Consider the following 18,693-nt stretch of genomic DNA (forward strand, 5'->3'; position numbering starts at 1 on the left):
GTTTAACATTTTGAAAAACTGTCAAACTGTTTCCTAAAGCAGCTTCACCATTTCTACCAGCAATGCTTGACAGTTCCACTTGTCCACATCACTACCAACACTAATCAGTATCTGTATTTTTTATTATAGCCATCCTGGTGGGTGTAAAGTGCTAGCTCTTGTGCTTTTGATCTGCATTTCCCTTGTGGCTAATTATGTTGAGTATTTTTCATGTCCTTATTGCTCATTTATATATCTTCTATGAAATATCTATTCAGATCCTTTGCCTATTTAAAAAATTGGGTTATTTGTCTTTTATTTTTAAAGATTTTATTTATTTATTTATTTGAGAGAGAGATAAAAAGAAAGAGCAAGAATGAGAGGTGAAGGGCAGACGGAGAGGGAGAAAGACTCCCCGCTAAGCAGGGAACCTGATGCAGGCCCTGATCCTAGGACCCCGAGATCATGACTTGAGCCGAAGGCAGATGCTTAACTGACTGAGCCCCATTATTTGTCTTTTTATTGCTAAGTTGTAAATATTCTTTATATATTCTTTATTATTTATTTCTATTTTATTTTCCTTAAAGATTTTATTTATTTGTCAGAGAGAGAGAGCACAAACAGGATAAGCCACAGGCAGAGGGAGAAGCAGGCTCCCTGCTGAGCAAGTAGCCTGATGTGGGACTCAATCCCAGGACCCTGGGATCATGACCTGAGCTGAAGGCAGATGCTTAACCAACTGAGCCACCGAGGGGTCCCATTATTCTTTATATTTTAGATGTACGGTACAAGTTCTTTATCAGGTATATGATTTCCAAATATTTTCTCACATTCTGTGGGTTGTTTTTTCACTTTCTCCTGGTGTCCTTCGAGCCACCAAAAGTTTTTTATTTACATGAAGTCCAACTTATCTATTTTTTTTTTTAACTCTTGTGTTTTTGGTGTCATATCTAAGAAGGCTTTGGCTAATGAAAGGTCATGTTTTACTCCTATTTTTTCTCCTAAGAGTTTTATAGTCTCAGTGCATGCATTTAGGTCTATGATCCATTTTGAGTTAGTTTTTATGTATGGTGTAAAAAAAGGGGTCCATCTTTACTCTTTCTCACGTGGCTGTCCTGTTGCCCCAGCACCGCTTGCTGAAAGACTTCTTTCTCCATTGAATTTTCTTGGCACCCTTCTTGAAAATCAATTAACTATAAATTTAAGGTTTATTTCTGAACTCTCCATTCTATTCCACTGGTCCATATATCTATCCTTATGCCAGTGTGACATCGTCTTGATTATTGTACCTTTGTAGGAAGTTTTGGAATGGAGGAGTTATGAGCCTTCCAACTTTGATCACCTTTTTTCAAGACTGTTTTGGCTATTCTGGGTCACTTGCATTTCCATATGCATTTTAGGATCAGCTTGTCATTTATGCAAAAAAATGCAGCTGGGATTTTGATAGGGATTACACTGAATCTGTAAATCAACTTTGAGAGAATTGCCATCTTAACAATATTTTCTGATTCACAAACATGAGATGTCTTTCCATTTATTTGGGTCTTTTTAATATCTTTCAGCAATGTTTTGTAGCTTTCAGTATACAAGTTCTTCATCTTTTTCATTAAATTTATTCCTAAGTATTTATTCTTTTTGATGCTACTATAAATGGAATTTTCTTAATTTCACTGTTAGATTGGTCATTGCTAGTGTACAGAAGTATAAGTGATTGTTGTATATTGATCTTGTATCCTACAACCTTGTTGAACTTATTATTTCTAATAGTTTTTAGTGGATTCCTTGGGATTTTCTATATACAAGATCATGTCATCTGCATGGTGTCACTCCTTCCTTTCCAATCTGGATGTTTTTTATTTCTTTTTCTTGCCTAACTGCCCTGGCTAGAACCTCCAATACAGTGTTGATTGGAAGTGGCAAGAACAGACATCTTATCTTCTTCCTGTTCTTAGGGAGCAAACATTCAGTCTTTCACCACTAATAATGTTAGCTATGGGCTTTTCACAGATGTCCTTTATTAGGTTGATTTGGATTACGGATTTTGCTGAAACATGTATTTAAATCACATGCTACAAGAGCAGTGTAGAGTGTCACTTAGCTAGGGAGACTAGGCAAAAAATAAGCTTTCAAATCCCCACATGCCTTTTTTTCTAATCTTGTTTTATTAGGCATTTTGAGGGCAAAATTATATGATAGAGTTGCATACCTCATCTGAAGCCTGGTCCTTTCGGTATCCAATTTTGGTACAGAGGCTTATGAAAACACACAAAATACCTGTCCAAAGCCAAGAAAAATTGGAAAGAATTAAAACATTATTGGAATCTCTCAAAGAATACCAAATGGGATCCAATTCAAATTCCAAGAAAAAGCTTTAAAAATCTTTCTTTCTTCATTCCTTTTTTATTCAGTCTCCCCCAGGAACCCACAATTAAGGTCTCCTTTTCCCCCCATTCTTTGCCTTTCTGTATCCATTCATTATAACATGCAGGAGAGAAATTGCACATTTGTGACCCACAGGCCAAATCTGGTCTATGCCTGTATTTAATTCTATAGTAAGACATCAATTAATGTTGGCCATAATTTTTAAAATTCTCACTAATATTGTGTCCTATAAGGCTCCTTACAGTGCCTTGCCTCACAAACATCTTGAGATTTAAAATACTGAACCCTTCCTCCCCCCTCCCTGTCTTTAGGATACATTTGGCCAAATCTTACTCCTACACAACTGGCCACCACACTGGTTTTTGAAAACCCTAAAATAGCAAATCCCGTTGGCTACAAACACCAGGGACAACAATGTGTAACAGGTAATGCCTTTCCATTTTTCCTGTCCCAGTCCATGTGCCCTGTTCCCCACTACCAATCAAAGGTGAATTAGATTTCGTATCTAACAATAAATTCTCATGAACCTAGAAATCCTCTGTATCTACAAAGAAACTCGAGCTTGTGAGAAAAGGAAGATTCCCTTCATTTAGGGCTCAAAGAACTATAAAAAGTTTCACCTGAAAGGTGAGCCTACCGAAACGGGAGCACAGTATACTCAAAACTCTGCCCAGTCACTGGACAACGACCTTCGGGCCACTCCTGCTGCTGTGCGTATGCTACAACTGCAGCCCTTCTTTCAGAGTCCTTTCCTTCCTCTTTGTTTGCTCTCCTCCAGCTCTTTACCAGACTTCCGTTCGAACTTCCCGCACAGCGGAACCCACCAATCACAAAGGTCTTCCTCGGGCTACGCCCCCATCTCCACCTCCGGGAGCCGAGTCCAATTTCGTGCACACCCCTCCTTCCCTTACGCACGCTGCGCGCGGACGTCGGCCTCTGACGCCGTCGTCGCCCCCGCGCCGAGTCGCGCCCGGGCCGCTCCAGCTGACCGTTGGGCTGCCTGCCGAAGTCCCTCCCTCAGGACCTCCCCCCGCCCCTGAACCGTTCTCGCGGCAGCGACCCATGTGGGAGTTCAGGCTCCTGCGGTCGCCGCCGCCGCTGCTGCTCCTCCTGCCGCAGCTCAGCCTCGGAATCGCCGCGTCCCGCTCGCAGGCCGAAACCATGAACCTGGGCGGCGGCAGCGGTGCGCGGTGCTCCCCCTCGGCGGAGGGGCGCCGGCCGCAGTGCCTGCAGCTGTCCACAGTGCCGGGAGCTGACCCGCAGCGCAGCAACGAGTTGCTCCTGCTGGCGGCGGAGACGGCGGGGGAGGGACCGGAACGGCGGGCCCTCTCTGGGGACCGGGCGAAGGAGGAGCCGCAGCCTGCGCCCCAGCATCACGTTCTCTATTTCCCTGGGGATGTGCAGGTAACCTGGGGCCTGCGTGGACACCTGTTCCTTCCTCGTGTGCATATGCGAATTCCCTCAATTTCCCCCTCGTACTAGTGCCGGGTTCCTTGCCTCTCCCGAACACACCCACACATGCACTCACGGCGTGGCTCTTGCGTTGCTCCACGAAATCCAAAACCGCCCCTGCCACACCCCTGACCCCCTGCTTTTTGGAGCCCCAGAGGGAAGGTGTCCTTGGAGGGTTAGGATCGACCTCGGAAGAGCCAGCTGTTAGTCCGGGCTTCGAGGGGGTGGATTTTGAGACCGAAGGAATGAGGCACATAATGTATATTCATTCTATAACTTGGTTTCTCAGAGGCGCGAGCGCGTGCGTGTGTGTCTGTGTGTGTGTATTAGGCAGGAGACAGGGATGGCTTTTAAATTAACTTAGCACGTAGTGTTCCGAAAACGCTGGCAGTAACTAAGAAGCAAACAAGTAAAAAAAATAAGGGTATGACACTTTTAGTAACCCTAGAAAAGAACGGTGGGTGGAAGAGACAGTAATTGCTAAGCGTGGCAGTATTTTGTGCTCACCTAAATTCTCTACTTCTGTATGTGATTTTATCATTATTAATTTTATATCTTCAAACAAATATTCGGGGATGTATTGTCCTGGAAAGCTGGGTCTTAATTTAGATCTTAATCCAGAACTCTGTTGTCTTATACGGTAGCCGTTAGTTATATGTGGCTATTTAATTTAAGTTAAATAAAAAATCCAGTTCCTCAGTCGCACTAGCTGCATTTCAAGTGGTCAGAAGCCCCTAAGGTCTGTGCCCTAATGGAGAGTGTGTGTGCCCTAATGGAGAGCGCAAATACAGAGCATTTTCACAGAACATTTCCATCATCAGGGAAAGTTCTGTTGGGTAGTGCTGCTGTAGACAGGTAAAGCTAAAATAGGGCTAGATGTGTCTCTTATACCATGAAACAGTATTAGTTTATTGTTTTTGAAATCGATGCTTTAAAATGATATAGTTACAAACTTTGTGCCATGTGTTAAATGATGATTAAGATACATGTAGTTTTTTTCTCTTGTTCTTATTAACTGGCCTAATTGACTGCTGATAACTATGGAAAAACTAGTTGTTAGATTTAAGATAAGATACTCAGTTAATGCTCTCTTGCTCAGTTTGGGAAAACAGCATGACATTACTGATGGCAACTTGCAGAGATTTGAGCAACAGCTACTGTGTGCATCTATGATGATGATGATGATGATGATGATGATGATGATAATGATAACTAACCTTTATTGAGCACCTACTAAATGTTTATAAAGTGTGACAGCCAGAATACAATACAGGTCTAAAAAGTGCTAAATACACTTAGACTAATACCTCCTTTTGTTTTGACATCATCCATTTCCTAATGTAGCCTGAGATTCCATTAGCTTTTTGGACAGTGATATAGTGTTGATTTATGAAGAGTATGAAGTGCTTTAAAAACTCAGGTCCTTTAGAGAAGAATAAGGTAAATGCATCAAAAGTGTTTGAGGCCAGATTTCCTAGGTTTGAATCCTGATTCTGCACTTTTTAGCTATGAAATCTCTGGCCAAATGCAGCTACCTCAACTATAAAATAGGAAAAATAATTTATAGGATATCAGTGAGAACTAAATACGTGAATACCTAATGAGTAACAGTTCCTTATCTTTCTGATGACCTTTTTTATTATCAGGCTCAATTTGTGGACTTTTCTCCTCCAACTTTACTCCCTTAATCTCCTTCAGTCTTGTAGTTTTACATTCTACCTATACTCTAATGACCTTCAACATTTGTGTATCTAGCCTAGATAGAGCCCCAGAACTTTAGACTACCTATTGCATGCACAATATTTCCTTTTGGATACTTAATAGATATCTCAGACATAAAACCTCTGGATCTTTGCTTTTTAAATCTGGTCTTCCTCTAGTGTTCCTTATCTCAGTTAATGGAAATTCTTTTTTAGTTGCTCAAGTTAGAAATCTTGAAGTTATCTTTTAGTAACCTCTCTTTCACACCTCATACCTCCATCAATAAATGAAGTTGCTTCCCCTTCTAAATCGTTCTGGAAGTGATCAGATGAATCAGTTTAAAAGTAAGTCCAGTCATGCCACACCACTGCTCAAAACTCTCCAGTAGCTTCCCCTGTCACTCAGAGTAAAAACCAGAGAATTATTGATGGTTCCAAGGGCTCTTAGTCCTCACCTTTTCCCACTCTGTTGCTTTTCTGATGGTCTCCTTTTTCAGTTCTACTCTGCCCTAGCAACTTTCTTCCTATTTCTCATGGTAGACACCCTTTACCTCAGAAGCTTTAACACATACTGTCTGGAACAATCTTCCTGCAGTTATCTGTAGGATTCATTACCTCACCTGTTTTGAGTCTGCTTAAAAGTTGCCTTCACAGTGATGCCTTTTCTGACCACCCTATTTAGTAATCACATGACCACAGGATCCCTGTCAGCTTTTCTCTTTTATTTTTACCCATTTCATTTACTGTATTATTCATTTTGGTTTTTGTCTGTCTTCCAGCACTACAATGTAAGTTTCATGTCCATTGTTTTCACTAATACATCTATGATGCTTAGTGACTGGCATGTAGTGGGTGTTCAGTAGGTAACTTGTTGAATGAGTGAATGAATATATGCAAATTGCTTTAAGCAGTGCACAAAGTGCTTGATAAATCTTGCTATTGTTATATGAAATGCTTTTGGCTCAGATTTTCTCATCTGTGTCTTTGTACTTGATTTTTATGAGCCTCATGTTTATCCATGTGAAATTTACCGTTAGATACAGCTCAACTATTTGTGTTACCAGTTTTTTTATAGAACCATTATTCTGGTTTGTATCCTATATAGATTAAATAAGCATACTTCCTATATCTTTATTCTTAATTTGGATAAATACTGAGCAGAATTGGGCCAACAGAACTTTGTAGAGTACCATTAGAAGCTTTACCTCATGTTAACACCGATTTATTCTTTGGTATCAATTAGATCTGGTTGTCCATGTAATTTTAAATTTGAATTACCATTACTTTCTTGATGTTGCTTTTGCAATCATTTTGTTGTTGTGTGTCCTTTTTTATTCTATACTTGTTATTTTCTCATTTGAATTAACAGGCAAGCTGAGAACACAGTAATTCATGTTTCTTTAGGTACTTTGATTTTTTTTTATCCATCAGTAATGATTTTGGAGGGGAGAATCAGGATTTTTTTAAATAGGCATGTTCCAATTTTCTTGAGTTATCTTGCTTTTAAAAGCCTCAGGATATAAAATTATACTTATTTCTCTTTTTTTAAATAGAAGCTTATAATTTGATGAATTTTGACAAATGTTACAATTATGTAACCAATGCCACAGTCATGTTATACAACATCTCCATCACCCTAAGAAGTACCCTTGTGCCCCACTTCTGTCTCTTAGCCCCAGGCAACCACTGATCTGCTTTTTTTCACTATAGTTTTACCTCTTCTAGATTTTCATTAATTTGGAATCATAGTATGTAGTCTTGTGTCCAGCTTCTTTCACTTAGTATATAATGCTTTTGAAGTTCATTTTTACTGTTGCCTGTATCAGTGGTATGTTCCTTTTTATTACTAAGTAGTTTTCTGTGTATGGATATACAATTTATTTACTCATTTCACACTTGGTGAACGTTTGGGTCATTTCCAATTTTACCTTGAAAAAAATTTTGTTCTCCTAAAGGCTAGGATATATAGAAGACTGTGCCCTAAGTGTATGTCTTGGTGAGTGATGACTCACTTCTCCTTTATCACACCTTTACTGCTCACACTGTTGCCAGACTCAAACACTCCTGAAACCTGATATGTGGGTTTTTTCCCCATACCAGGTGATGCTCTGCGACACCAGCTGGATATCCTAGAACTCATTTCTGACAGTATCTACCTGGGGTTATTGTCACACTTCACAAGTTAAGGGCTCAGGCCCACTAGACTGCACCCCCCCACTTCAGATGCCAGTCACAAGTCCCAGGTTGTCACCTGTGCTGCTGCTGACTGGCTATAAATTGGGATTGCCATGATACCCTCCTTGGGTTCAGTTAATCTGCAAGTGTGGCTCATAGAACTTAGGGAAACAGTGTACTTACTTTACCCACTTACTATGAAAGGATATGATAAAGGATACAGATGAACATCTAGATGGAAGAGATGCATAGGGTATGTGGGAAGGGGTGTGGACCTTCCAAAGACCTCTCTCAGTGCACCACTCTCCTAGCACCTGTGTGTTCACCAACCTAGAAGTTACCTGAACCCATGATTTGGGGATTTTTATGGAGGCTTCATTGCATAGTTACAATCAATCATTAACTTCCATTTCCAGCCTCTCTTTGGAGAATGGAGAGTGGGACCGAAAGTTTCAAACTTCTAATCGTGTCTTGGTCTTTCTGGTTGACCAGTTCCTATCCTGGAGCCCAACAAGAGTCACCTCATTCGAACAAAGATGTTCCTGTCACCCAGGAAATTTCAAGGGTTTTAGGAGCTCTGTGCCAGGAACCAGGAGCAGATATAAATATATGTATTCTGTTATTTTGCACTTGATCCTGTGCCCTGGGGCTTCCTGTGCTCTTGTCAGGCAGCCTTCTTAGGCTGGATCCTGTTATGGTCCTTCTAGCTTGCTTACTTGGGATGTCTACTTTATGCTCAGCAAAGATGCTCCTTTCCCCTGTTTTTGATGGAAGTACAGCTCATATCCAATATAGTTATCCTTGCTTTGCTGTAAGAATAATCCACCTTACTTGAAATTTAATCATGAATGTTTCCAAACTGTTGGAGACACATGCATATCAAGTTTTCCCAAGAATCTTTTGTACCTTTACTTTAGTAGCAGTCTGGGGTGGGCCTCTGAGTTTTGCAGGTCCGCAAGATCTGCCTGTGAAATAAGCACCCCTTAATCTCTCCAAGAGATTTTTTTGCCACTTGCCTCACTGGTGATGAGAAGCATCATGCCCCCTACAAGCATTCCTTGCTACAAGCAAGTAAGTGTGTTACATTCCCAATTGGGATGAAAATTCTCAAAAGAAAACACTCTTTCTGCAGTCTTTAGCCTTTTCTGTAGATAGGCCCTGGGTAATAGCTGGAGTTGCAGAACCAGTTTTGGCCACCTGTTAACAAGTCCTATGGGGATGTTTTGTGTCTCTTTTTAGAATATGGTAGTATTTATCCACTATTTCGAGATCTGGGTTTTGATATAACAGTAACAATACTATTTTTATATTTTAGTGTGCATAGTTCCTTAGTATAAGCATTTTCCCCCTCTGGTCGTGTAACCTGGGGCTAATCAAAGAAAATACCAAGTTTTTAGATTACCTCCTATGTGGTACACACTAAACTGAGAATTGTAGAATCTTGAGTTCATTTTGGCTCATAAACCAAATAACTATAATAGAAATAACTAGTTTCTAGACCTCAGTTTCCTTAGCTATAAAAAGGATTTAGATGAGCCCTTTGAGATCTAAGTTCCTGTTTTAATTTTATATCACAAATCTGAATGTGCAAAGGGCAGTAGCAGAATCCATAAAAAGTTAAACGATACCCTTCTGGAAGTAAATATTTTTTAACATATTTGACAAACTATTAATATTAATGAGATTATGAACTGTTAAAAAGGACTTGAGCATCCAATTGGGAGAATTATTAAAGGACACGAATAGAGAATTAACAAAAGGAAAAAAATGAAAATTGTCAATAAAGATAGAAAAATATTCAACCAGCTTAGGAAGCAAAACATGCAAATTAAATCAAAAGTAAGGTATTTTATCATAGTAGTGAAGATTTATTAAAAAATTAATGCTAATAGCCAGTGTGGATAATATGGGTAAATTCTTGTATACTTCCAGTGAGAGTGGAAATTGATATTAATCTTTTTGATGGGAAGTCTAAAAATTATGATGCAAATCTGTATTTATTGATACTGAACCATGCCTGTAATATATTAAGTGAAAACTGTATGTATAAGCTTGTTGAGGGAGAAGAATGCTGTCTTATATGCATATTTACAAATGTTTATGTATACTAAAGAAAACTGAAATGCTAGACTCCCAGAATTTTAGTAATGATTATTTCTAATTGGTGGTTTTATGGATGGTTTTTCTGTCTTCCTTATACCTTTGTATATAGACTAAATTTTTATAGTGAGTATTACTTTCATTACTTTTAGAAAAATATGTGCATTGTTAAAAATTAAGTTTATTTAAGGTTATACATTGAAAAGTAAGTCTCCTTTTCATCCCAATCTCTCCAGTCTCCCATTTCTCTTCCCCAAGGCTACCACTGTTGCTGATTTATGTGTTCTTTCAGAGACGTTCTGTGCTGATGCAAACTTTTTTAAGATTTATTTCTTTATTTGAGAGAGTGAGAGAGCGTGCACCCTAGAGTGTGCGAGTACAGACGTGCCCACTTGCGGGTGGGGGTGGGGGGGGTAAGGATAGAGGGAGAGGGTGGAGCCTGATTCGGGGCTGATCTCAGGACTCTGAGATCATGACCTGAGTGGAATCAAGAGTCAGACCCTCAACTGACTGAGCCACCCTACTGCCCCGCAAACTCTTTTTTTTTTTTTTTTTAAACCACAAATGGTAGCATAGCTTACTGGGGTTTTTTAGCACTTGTTTTACAATGCCTATGAGTACTCATTAGGCCTGCTTCATTCTTCTGAAACAAATAAATAGCTTTATACATGCTTATTTATTTATGCATATATATATATATCACTGAGATAAATTCCTAGAAGTGGAATCACTAGGTCAAAAGAGAAATACATTTAAAATTGTTCAACATAGATAAAGGAAAATCACGACTCTGTTTCTCTTTATCTCACACCCTGTATCCAGTCAATCAGCAAATGCTGTTGACTCGATTTTCAAAATATATTCAGGGTCTGACCACTTCTTATCACCTTCATTTCTACTACCACTCTTGTCAAGCCACCTTCTCTCGTTAGGATTATTCTTCAGGAACCTCCTGCTGGTCTCCCTGTTTCAACTCCTGACCCTTCAACGTAGGAGCAAGAGTAATCCTTTTAAAACATAAATTATATCAGCCCTCTGCTTCGAGCAAAGGCCAAAGTCCTCACACCTTCCCCTCTCCCCAACAATCTGACCTTGGCGATCATTTTCTTTCCTTTTTTTTTTTAAAGATTGTATTTATTTGACAGAGCGAGCAAGTGAGCACCAGCACAAGCAGGGGGAAAGGGAGAGGGAGACTGAGAAGCAGGCTCCCTGCTGAGCCAAGAGCCTGATGCCCGGGCTCCAGCCAGGACCCTGGGATCATGACCTCAGCTGTAGGCAGACGCCTAAGCGACTGAGCCACCCAGGCGCCCCCACTTTCTTTTTGTTCCCACTACTGGAGCTGCTCTAGTCTCATTGCTGTATCTTGGCTATACCACACATGCTTCCGCATCAGGGCTGTTTGCAGTTGCAATTCCTTATGCCTGAAATATCATGACTGACTCCCTTGGTTCCTTTGGGTACTTCTCAACTATCATCTTACTGGAGACCACGCTGGGTTTCAAATAATAATCTTCCATCCTCTCCAAAACCTTGTATTCCTTATGCCCTGCTTTTTAAAAATTATATTCCATTGCACTTAACTACCATCTTAATATTTTGTGCTGTCTGACTACTAGCCACTTGTGGCTATTGACCACTTGAAATGCTAGTCTAATCAAGGAATTAAATTTTTAATTATATTTAACTTTAAATCTAAAAACTGATAGTTCCTAGAAAACTTTTAAGTATATTTGAACAACTTGGATATGTGAATCTACTTTTTCAGCTGTAAATTTTATGAAATCTAAATTCAGATCCAGTATTTCCAGTGAAAATTTAGCATTCAAACTGAGATGTGCTATGTGTAAACACACACTGGATTTCAAAGACTTAGTAAGAAAAAGAAATGTCATAATCTCTCATTGTTTTTTTATACTGGTTACATGTTTAAATTATATTTTAGATATATTAGGTTCAATAAAATATATTATTCAAGGTAGTTTCACCTGTTAACTTCTTACTTTTTTAAATATAGCTACTAGAAAATTTTATGTGTAGATCATGTTATATTTCTGTTGGACAGTGTTGCTGTTTATGGAGTTGTCTGTAGTGTATCTCTGTACTAGAGTGTAAGCTCTCTGGGGGCAGGGCTTTAGTTTGTTTTGATCCATACCCAATCAGTAGGTATCCAGTAAATCTCATAGAATAAATTAATAAATTTGAATGAATTTCCCTCTTTTTAAAAATAGCTACTGTGAATAAAAAATAAAAAGGAAAACAACTTATATGCATATCATAGAACCTATACAAAAAGTTATTAATATATATAGAATGCTTATAAATAAATAAGATCCAAATAAAAAAGGGCCAAAGGTGTGAACAGACTCAAATAGAAATCCAGGTGGCTAACAAATATATAAATAAAATTCCAACTTCATTCAAATTTTCAGTAAATCCAAATTAGAATAAACTATCCTTTGCGTAAGAAATTGAACGGAGATAAAAGAATTATACATACCTCTTTGGAAGATAGCATTGTCGTCTGTATAACTAATCTTAAATTATGAATATTCTTTGACCCAGTGTTTCCATATCCAGGAATTCATTTTTATTTATTTTTAAAAGATGTTATTTATTTATTCATTCACTTATTTATTTATTTAGTGAGCTGTGGGAGGGCCAGAGGGAGAGGGAGAGAGAGAATCTCAAGCAGGCTCCATGCCCAGCATAGAGCCTGTGCGGGGCTTGATCTCATGACCCTGAGATCATGACCTGAACCGAAATCAAGAGTCGATGCTTAACCGACTGAACCACCCAGACACCCCATATCCAATAATTTATTTTTATTGATGTAATCACAGATGTATAAAAAGATTTTTCTAGAACGTTCTTTGCAGCTTTGCATAGTTGACCCTTGAACAAAGCAGGGGTTAGGGCCACTGACTTCCCACCCAGATGAAAATCTACATATAACTTTTGATTCCCCAAAAACTTAACTACTAATATCCTACTGTTAAATGGAAGCCTTTCTGATAAGTAAACAGTTGATTAACACATATTTTGTATGTTATATGTATCACATACTGTATTCTTACAATGAAGTAACATTTTTCTTTAGAAAATGTTACTATGAGGGCACCGGACTGGCTCAGTTTGGTGGAGCATGGGACCCTTGATCTCAGGATTGTGGGTTCGAGCCCCGCATTGGGTGTAAAGATTACTTAAAAATCTTAAAAAAATGTTAAGAAAATCATAAGAGAAAATACATTTACAGTATTATGCTGTATTTATAGGAAAGAACTAACTTGTAAGTGACTTGCACAGTTCAAACCCATGTTGTTCAAGGGTTAACTGTAATACCAAAATTAAAATCAAACTTAGCATTCAGGTTGTTAGAGTAATCCAAAAAGGGAGGGTTCAGGATAGCAGCTTTAATGGAAAAATATTTTAAAGTTCTGGATTGGTCAAAAAGTCTGTTTAATAAACCAATTTTTATTTTCAGTTAATGTGTTAGAAATAGGAGATTGTATGTATATTAAATAAAATTTATTTAAAAATATAATCCTTTTAAATTAAGTTTTATTTTTAAAATTTCTATTGTGCTATTTAGGTATATCTCATAACCTTGTCTTTTGATGGATTTTAGGTTTAAACTAAAATTATTTGTTTAAAATCTTATGATCAGAAAGTAATGATGGATTTATAGTTTTCATTTCTAGTACATTAACTATTAGTCATATAACACCCAAATTTCCTCCACAATAAAAATGGGAAACTATTTTGTGGAAATAATTTTATATAAATGTGTATTTAATGCTTGTTTCATCTTTCTTACCTTTCAGAATTACCATGAAATTATGACTCGTCATCCTGAGAATTATCAGTGGGAAAACTGGAGTCTAGAAAATGTTGCCACCATTTTAGCCCACCGGTTCCCCAATAGTTATATTTGGGTGATAAAGTGTTCCCGAATGCATTTGCACAAATTCAGCTGCTATGACAATTTTGTGAAAAGTAATATGTTTGGTGCTCCAGAACACAATACTGACTTTGGAGCTTTTAAACACCTTTATATGTTACTAGTTAATGCTTTTAACTTAAGTCAGAACAGTTTGTTATCAAAGAAGAATGTGAAAGATTTGAATAAGGACTCCAAAGCATCTAATTGTAGATCCAGTTCTTCTCACACTCCTAATGGTTGCCAGGGAGAAAAAGAGAGGACCTGTGAAAAATCCCATGAGTCCACCATGAGTTTTTACCCACCATCACTAAATGGTGCTTCTTTTACTTTGATTGGATTCAGTAAAGGTTGTGTTGTTTTGAATCAATTGCTTTTTGAATTAAAAGAAGCCAAGAAAGACAAGAACATAGATGCTTTTATCAAAAGCATAAGAACAATGTACTGGCTGGATGGCGGTCATTCTGGAGGAAGCAATACTTGGGTTACTTATCCAGAAATCTTGAAAGAATTTGCACAAACAGGGATTATTGTTCATACCCATGTAACACCTTACCAAGTATGTGATCCAATGAGATCTTGGATTGGAAAGGAGCACAAGAAATTTGTTCAGATTCTTGGAGATTTTGGTATGCAGGTGACTAGCCAAATTCATTTTGCAAAGGAAGCTCCTTCCATAGAGAATCACTTCAGGGTTCATGAAGTATTTTGAGACTATGAGAATATTAATGTACTTGTTCAGTGGAAGAGCAGAAGCACTTTGAGTGTTATAAATTCAGATAATGAGATGTAATTCATAGATGCATTGTCAGTTTTTGGGGGGGCGGGGGGAGGAAGCACACATTCCTAAAATGAGTGTAATGTGCAATAGTATTCCTTGCTTGTGAATGTGAACAGTTTTTACTTTGGATTGGGTTAGAATTAGTTCATTTGAAAAGTAAAAGATGGTTTGTGATAATCCTACAAGGAGATACAAGACCCTTAAGAATGAAAGTTATGAAATAGTCCTTATAATAGGTAATGAAAATTTTTATTGTTGGGGATAGTTTATTTTCTGAGTATTGTTTGGAACTAATTTTGGTGACACTAACAGTAATTAGCTATTTGGCACTCAAAACTCCATGTCTCTTCAAATAAAGCAAAGGCACACTGATGTTTTCCATAATTTTGGAATTGCCTCTTAATGTTTTGTAAACTCATAATCATTCTTTAATGTGCCACCAGTGTTTTTTTCTTAAGAGTCAAAATATATTTTTTTCCAAATTTCCAAGAACATGCAGTAGTGTACATTTGGTTTTTAAAATCAGTACACTTAAGCACCATGGCTTAATTTTTAATTGATGACTTTTAGATCAGATATTTTGGAGTTTCTTGACTCTTGGCCAAAAACCAGTTCTTTTGGAAAATTGTTTTAAATTGAACGTAATTAGGTATATTGGGTAAAAGTATGCTACACATTTTTATCATATTGGTCTTCAGAAAGAGATCAACTTAGGTGAAATAAATGTGTAGCACTCTATTTGTTACTGCCGTATTGAAAAGGAGACAGAGTCTATAGATCTAAGGCAGTGTTTATCCAGAAGCATGATTTTGTCTGCCAAAAGAAAGCAGCTCTCTTTGGCCAAATGCAAAATTATATTGCTATAAGAAAAGTTACAGGGAAAGTTTGAAGACACAAATGATTTAATTTTGGCTCAAAAACTGAATTTGCTTAACACTGCTACATAATTTGGGTGAGGTTTCCTTCTGCTTGTTTTTCTTGACCTAGATAAATACATTTTGAGAAACCAAGATCTAATGAATGTCAACCAACATTGATAGCTGTGTAATTACAATAAAAGGTGAACACTTTTTTTATTGTTTATTAATAATTAGCTTTTGCAGGTCATGAAATAATTAAGCAGGGAAGTAACATGGCTGCTTTCAGGCTGAAAAAAAAAAAAGACACTGAAGCTTAATACCTTAATAACCCAGAGGACCTAAATTTATAAAATACAGAATTAAAATGTTAATCTCTTGGTTTCTTCCCAGAATTATATTTTAATGACTCTATAATACATTCCATATATTCAGATTTATAAGACTTCTTACTCACCAAATGCTTAAAAATAACATCCCTTAATTCTATAAAGTACAGAATAGTATCTCTCAATTTTTTTTAAGGACAAGTTCGTTTATATTGCTTCAGTTTCTTTAAGTACCTGTTTCTTTTGAGACCAAAAATTCCCAACAAGGAGACAAGTCCTGATTTTAGCATTTTATTACCTAATCTTAAAGTACCATGATTGGATGGCTTCTTTCAATGTTTAATAATCCTTGGTTAAATTAATGTGTATCTAATGTTAAGCAGCCAAGGTAGTGAATGCACTAATGAGAGGAGGAAGAAAGGCACTTATTTTTACAGAATTAACTAAAATGGAAAAAGTAGGACCTTTTGCAGAAGGATTCATTTAAAAAATCTGAGATATTTAAAAATCTGGGTTCTTTAGCTATCTAGTCATGGGACTGCTTATTTATAATTGTTGTATGTATGTTCAATGGATATTAAGAATAACTCACTGGACACTTGGAGCTGCCACTGCAGCAAAATGAGAGTGTTGAAAGTAGAAATATTTTCTTGAATGAAAATATATTCCAGTTGATCCATATTCAAATATTTTAAGACTTCAAATCTGTCTTCTCTACATTTGTTTAAAACTATTGTAAATGTTAGTGTATCCTTTTGGACTGTGCCTTTGTGTTTGTGTCATGAGAGTCAACTGAGAAGTCATACAGATAATGTGAAAGTTGTTACCGCCACAGCATGAATGTACAGTTGTATTAAATTTAATCCAGAGACGTCTGTTTGATGTGCTTTATGTCACCAGGTTTGTTAAAACTTGAGATTGTTACGTGGAAGGAAGAAGCTATTTCTTTCCACTTTGCCAGTTTAGGTTTGTATATGTTTTCATTAACCCTCCATGTTTTTTCATATGAGCAACTTTGAACCTTTCCTTGTAAAAATACATTTCTTCTCACCTTTAAATTGCCCCACAAAAATCTGCTTTATTTCCATTTCTTCTGTTAAATTTCTTGGAGAAAAAAATCGCTCAAAAGTAAGTTTTTCTTTTTATGTGCTAATCATTTCAGGTATCTCTTCCTTTTGCTATCATTACAAGACTTAGTTAGAATATGGTGTGATCTGTTTTTCATTTCATTCATGTAATATCTAAGCACCCACCAAGGGAAGAAAGATCTAGGCACAGACAAAACAGTCCCAAGCATTTGAGTATAGAAATGTGTAATAGTCTAAGGCAGAATAGAGGTAGAATTCTTAAAAGAACTATTCTGTCATACTTCATTTAAGGGCCTTTAAGAGAAACATGTTTTAGAGGATAGGATATATATGTAGATAGACCTCATCTGTAAATTCAGGTTGGTCTTTACAAAGGCAGAGAGGCCTAGCAGCTCTTAGTGGTAGAGACAGGCAGTTACTTAGGATGGTCATTTTAGTATCCCACTTAATGGAACTTTAAAAAAATAGAATACAACTTAGGTGTACTTAAAACACCCAAGTAGTTATGGACTGTATGCTTCAAATAAGACTTTAAGGTAATACCAGGGATATGTGGGTGACTGCCAATATACATTAGTTCCTCCTCACTACATGTGTTTTTTTTAGCACCGGAGGAAGGAGTCACCGCAGCCCAGTTCCAACTCCATCCAGACCTGCATTCCAGCTTCCTGCATGTTTTTTTTTTTTCCTTGTCAACTTAGATGTCTGTTGGCAACTTGAGATAGGTGAGAGAAAAGCCTCCCTATTAAGGTTCTTTCCAAATGTTCACATAGCTGCTGTTCAAAAGGATGGAAAGATACAAAATAAGCCTTGTTGACTTTATTTCTCTTTTTAAAAATATTTTGAGGGGCACCTGGGTGGCTCAGTTGGTTAAGCGACTGCCTTCAGCTCAGGTCTTGATCCTGGAGGAGTCCCGCATTTGGCTCCCAGCTCAGCGTGGAGTCTGCTCCCTCTGACCCTCTCCTCTCTCATGCTCTCTCTCAAAAAAAAAAAAAAAAAAAAAAAAAAAAAAAAAAAAAAATTTTGAGTGACAAGTTTTAAATTAATTACTGAATAAATAGAATTCCAATGTAATTATGTGCCAAGATAAACACTGTTAATGTTCATGAAAAACTAATACTTAGAGTCTACACATGTATTTTAAAAGAATTTTATTTTGAAAGAATGATAGAGGGGCAAAAAAAAAAAAAGAGGTCAAATAATACACAACTGCAGAGTCCAGTCTGCCCACCTAACTTGTCTAACTTCTTAGAGACAATCACTATCACTGGTTTCTTGTGTATCCCAGCAGAGATAATTCTATGCATATACAAATGTTTACTTACAGAATACCTTTGTTTTACACAAATGGCAGCATACTATAGCCATAGTTTCCAACCTTTTTCTCATTTAATTACCTTGGAAAAATTTCTTGCCAGTACTACAATAGCTCTGTCTCATTCTTTGACTGCATAGTATTCCATTTTCTCATTCTTTGACTGCATAGTATTCCATTTTTATATTACCCTCTGCTGTCTACTTGTTCATTAATCTTATTTTGCATCCCTTTGTCTTACTTTGTATCTTTTGTCCATGTGGTATAGTGAGTTGTTTTGCTGACAGAGGAAAAAAATTCCTTTGTGAATCAGGTCAAGCCCCCAAACTGTAGCCAAAGAACAAAAAAGAGATGAGCTGCACCTAAGGGAGAAAGCATGAAGAATGACTGATCTGGTCACAACCGTTAATTCCAGGTGTATCACGCAGCTGTGTAAGCCTGGACAATCACTTAAGCAATCTGGATTGATAAAATGATTTCTAAGATCGGGAATTCCTGAGAAGTTGCAGCTAACACATACTGTTTAATATTTTAAAAATCAAAAACATCTCGGTCTCAATCAGGTGACCAAAAAAGATAAAAATACTTTACATTTAAA

The 18,693-nt window shown here is 37.3% G+C and overlaps 1 protein-coding gene across 1 annotated transcript; it reads left to right on the forward strand.

The window, feature by feature from the left end:
* Positions 1-3,272: 3,272 nt before the first annotated feature.
* C1H2orf69 (chromosome 1 C2orf69 homolog) lies at positions 3,273-15,576 on the forward strand. The gene is made up of 2 exons (XM_045806411.2): positions 3,273-3,765; positions 13,610-15,576. Exons 1-2 carry the CDS (start codon positions 3,424-3,426, stop codon positions 14,435-14,437), a joined length of 1,170 nt encoding a protein of 389 aa, XP_045662367.2. The 5' UTR covers positions 3,273-3,423; the 3' UTR covers positions 14,438-15,576.
* The last annotated feature ends 3,117 nt before the right edge of the window (positions 15,577-18,693 follow it).

Source organism: Ursus americanus, chromosome 1, assembly GCF_024610735.1.
Source record: "Ursus americanus isolate L20-20 chromosome 1, mUrsAme1.1.p, whole genome shotgun sequence".
Classification (NCBI taxonomy): Eukaryota; Metazoa; Chordata; class Mammalia; order Carnivora; family Ursidae; genus Ursus; species Ursus americanus.